Raw genomic sequence first — 4,479 nt, 5'->3', positions numbered from 1 at the left:
GAGGCGCGCTCGGGCTCCAGAGCGGTATTTAAAAGGAACTCTCAAGCGAAGGGCGGAGGGAAGCCTCTGGGCGGGCCTCAGTCCTGGGGACGGAGCTAAGCATGACTGACAGGATCCCGTCCAAGATGCGGCTATTGGTTTCCTGCACTTTGCCGGTTGAAGTCCCCTTCCGGCTTCCCAGAGGAAAGAGGAATCGGGCAGACGGGGTGCGGCGCAGCTAGCCAGTTCCCGTCGCCCGCTTGGTAGATACAGATCATTAAAAAAAAAAAAAAAAATTGAGGGTTGGGGGGGCATAAAAAAAATTTGGCTTTGATAAACTCGAAGTAGCTATTTTAACGTCAGCCGTTTTACTTTGACCTCATTCCTTATATCCAGCCCCATAATTCGTCAGAATCGTCGAGTGGACTGGTAGTTTCCTCTTGCACCATCCCGAATCACTGGTAGTTTCCACCTATTTATAAAAGCCCGATAAAGTTTCAAAAGTGCAGCATTGGCCGGGCGCGTTGGCTCACGCCTATAATCCCAGCACTTTGGGAGGCCGAGGCGGGCGGATCACGAGGTCAAGAGTTCGAGACCAGCCTGACCAAAATGGTGAAACCCCGTCTCTACTAAAAATACCAAAAAATTGGCCGGGCGTGGTGGCGTGCGCTTGTAATTCCAGCTACTCGGGAGGCTGAGGCATAAGAATCGCCTGAAAACCCAGGAGGCGGAGGTTGCAGTGAGCCGAGATCGCGCCACTGCAGCCTGGGCGAGAGGGAGACCAACAACAAAAAGGGCAGTATTACTCACTACTTAAAAAAAGTCCAGAAGATGTGAATAAAATTATTAAAGGGAACTGGAAATGGAAAGGATGACGCTTCAGTCAAAACTTTTTTTTTTTTTGAGACGGAGTGGTGCTCTGTCGCCCAGGTTGGAGTGCAATGGAACGATTTCGGTCCACTGCAACCTCCACCTTCAAGCGATTCTCCTGCCTCAGCCTCCTGAGGAGCTGGGACTACAGGAATTCGCCACCACGCCTAGCTAATTTTGTATTTTTAGTAGAGATGGGGTTTCTTCATGTTGGTCAGGCTGGTCTCGAACTCCTGCCTTCACATGATCTGCCCACCTCGGCCTCCTAAAGTGCTGGGATTACAGCTGTGAGCCACTGCCCCCGACCAAAAACAGTCCTTTAGGTAAAACTGAGTCACTCAACAAAACCAAACCAAGGACAATTATGCCCATTATTAAAACCAGTAGGCAAAGGGTACAAGTAGAAGGACTGGAGCAATGAAACAGTGTTAGTACTAAAACTAGATGCTGTGCATGTGATGCCAAATGATATCAGGAACTCTAGATATTGGCACTCTAATTGCTAAAAGGTTAAACAGAAGGTGGCAGGAGGCTGCACATTGAGATACACAATCAGTAGCTCAAACATTCATTACTCTAGCTTTTTACTAGGGCTCATGAGGTTTTATTTTAAAATCAAGAGAAAACAACAAACAGTCAAATATGTTTTTATACAAACTCGGCAGAAAAATACAAATTCTAATGTTTTAAATGGAGAAAGTGGGCCACCAAGGCAAAAGTGCCATAATGCAGTCCTTTTTTTTTTTTTAAGCATTCAAACATATAAATTTTACACCAGAACTATTTTTTTAATAGAAAAAAATAGGAACTAGGAGCACTACAATCTGCATACATACTTTTCTTTAGTATGTAATCTAAAAGTTTAATAGCACATTAAAAAAACTGGGCATAACTTTCAAAAATATCCCTGAAATATTTAAGTATATGTAAAATATGGAGTCTGATTCTGAACAAAGAATTTTCTAATAAAAATTTCAAAGTTTAATGGTTCTCATAAGTCTTAAATATTATCTACAAATTACCAGTAGAATTTCCTCCTTTTCTGAGCTGCTGTCCACATTATTATACAACAGAAACTAGTGCACCACAGTCAAGTGGGTAGGAAGAGGAGGCAAGAGCTAAATATAAAAGACTGCATCAAACTCATGTGGTGAGATAAAGTCATTATTTCATCATGCATAATTATTTCTGTATATTAGTGAACTCTGACATTGTGGCCAATTAAAGGAAGATCAACCCACTAACTGAACACAGTAAAACACACACACTGAAGGTTACTATGATCAGAAGTTCAGTCAAAAGCAGACACTTAACACAGGGCTTTAATGTAACACCATTTAGTAATGTGACAAATTGAAAAAAAGTGAGTACTTTGTGGATAAGAAAATGGAGGAATACATCTGATGGAGAGTGGGCATTTTACAACAATGGAACAGGTAACCAGCATGTAAAATCATAATATAAGTGCCTTTTTAAGAGTTGAAAACTGCTGCTGGTCATTCATTAATGTGTCAGACATTTAATCAGGATGCTGGACCTTCAACAAAAACTGAAAAAAGAACCAAGAAAAGGTGTTTTTGTTTTGAACAAACTTTACTAAATAACCCTGAAAAGGCAATGAACGATCTAACAATTTAAACTCTAATGATTTAAAGCTCAGCTAGAAGAAAGTGAGGCATGACACAGACCATCAATGGAGGGTGAAGGAGGCAGACTTCTGGAAATACAATGATCCCACCCATTTGCTTCAAGGAGAAACCTGCAGACATATTTTCAGGTCTTGCTAAGTAACAACTGTTTATTTGTTATCAATACATTTGGGAAAGTCTGCTATGTAGCTAAGGTCACTGTGACCACTGAACTACAGATGAAAAGGAAAAAGCACTGAACAGCAAGAAAAATGAATTTAAGTGAACCCATCCTCAAAAGAGTTTAAGTGAACCAGTTTAAAAAGAAAAAAAAAAAAAAATAGATACAGCCTTCCTTTTTTACAAATATATTTCCTCCCCAATATCTTCCCAATATAAACACTGTGGAGTGTTTATATATTCAGTGCAAGGAACAGTATCATCGGCACATTTGAAAGCCTCTAAAGAACTAAAGCTAAAATAACATCTAATTCTGAATACGTTTCAGTGTAGAGTAATAATAACATTATTACATTATAGTGGTGTGGGAGAGGCTCTGATAGCACCCATCTGCATTCTGCATGAAAAAACAAACCTAAGATCACTTTTTAAAAAAATTCTACAAGCCACATTAAAAAAAAATTTGAACAGGACTGCTTTATTGTGTAATTTATAACACAACTGTTACATGAATTGCAAATGAAGGCTTAAAATATTTAGCAGCTACAAAAAATCAGGTAACTCATGCTTCATGTCACTCCTCCCACAAATACTTCTAGTCTGTTCAACTGCAGTCAATTCTGTATTGGCTTGCCTCTGAATTAGACTTCTAAAGTCTTTACACAGAGTAAAAGAAACGGATAAAAATCAAAGATTGTATTCTATTCTGTACTTTGACCCTGGAAAGGTATGGGTCTGCTTAAAAGAAAGAAGAAGAAACATACATGTAATCACAATAAAGCTTAACATTATGCAGGGCTTATAATCATTTTCAGGAACAGACTGCAAGCTGCACTGTGAAGAAAATGCATAGCAGAGGAGAAAGCTGGGGATTTGAGGAAATAGGTAAGGAAAACAGTGTCAACACAGTGGAAGAAGTGATGAACATATCTACTCCGGAGCTCATGTGCCATGCTCTGCTAGCATGCCTTAAGGCCACAGCCTGACGCTCCCAAGTGGAGTATGAATGCCCAAATGCCACATGAAGCCACCTCCTCCACTACCTGCAAAGCTGTCTGGGAATTGAGCTACAGAACACACGCACTTTCTGGTCTAACCAACATCAAGTGAACAATTTTTTTTCCTTTTTGTATATCTATTTTTAATACAACTTAAATGCAACTTTCATATAAATTTGGGCTTCCATCCAGTCCCTCTCCTCAATTTCCTTAGGAGGAACTGAGTAATTGAAGCAAACAAAACAAGATTATAGCTACAAATGACTGCACTTTAAACGTGATTATCAATTTTGAGGGACAGAGATGTGAATGTTTTACAATACCAAACTTAAAAAAAGATCTATTATAAAAACTGTAACTCATCCCCCTAACATTTTTAAATGGTGGTATTATGTTGCACAAACAGATCAATACATTAAATTAAGCCAAGATCTTAAAAGATTGGCAAAGTTCTATCATTCTATTTTAAAAAACAAAGATGTTACAAAAAAAAAAAAGTTAGTTACTTCATGTTACATTTCACAACCATTATGTTAAATGTTTTCTTTTCTACAGAAACAGGGTCCTTTATATCACAACTGCAAGTATTTACTGCTAGATGTTTAAAGTTACACAGACTACTGTTCAACTGGAACCTGCTGATAGTAACGTCTTGAAGTTTTCTGAGTTTCAACCTAAGGTGTGCCAGGTCCTCTCCTAGGACTACTTTTGCAGGGGGGGAGGGAGAGGAAATCACAGATCAAGCTCTTAAGATTGTTTCACTCTCTTCGTGGCTTTCTGTTTCTCGGTGATCTGTTCAAAATTTCATCTTCCTATTGATTGAA

The 4,479-nt window shown here is 39.2% G+C and overlaps 1 protein-coding gene across 3 annotated transcripts in view; it reads right to left on the bottom strand.

Moving 5' to 3' along the window:
• Positions 1–2,153: 2,153 nt before the first annotated feature.
• CANX (calnexin) overlaps positions 2,154–4,479 on the bottom strand; it is a 59,622-nt gene continuing 57,296 nt past the window's right edge. For all 3 annotated transcript variants that reach the window (XM_017517251.2, XM_017517253.2, XM_017517250.2), the window contains one exon: positions 2,154–4,467. In XM_017517251.2, the coding sequence (XP_017372740.1) occupies positions 4,414–4,467 (54 nt within the window). In that variant the 3' untranslated portion in view covers positions 2,154–4,413. The remainder of the gene's footprint in view (positions 4,468–4,479) is intronic.

The sequence above is a fragment of the Cebus imitator genome, unplaced genomic scaffold, assembly GCF_001604975.1.
Source record: "Cebus imitator isolate Cc_AM_T3 unplaced genomic scaffold, Cebus_imitator-1.0 Scaffold625, whole genome shotgun sequence".
In the NCBI taxonomy this organism is placed as follows: domain Eukaryota; kingdom Metazoa; phylum Chordata; class Mammalia; order Primates; family Cebidae; genus Cebus; species Cebus imitator.
Note: the sequence above shows the minus strand (reverse complement) of the source record. Positions and strands in the feature narration are given on the sequence as shown.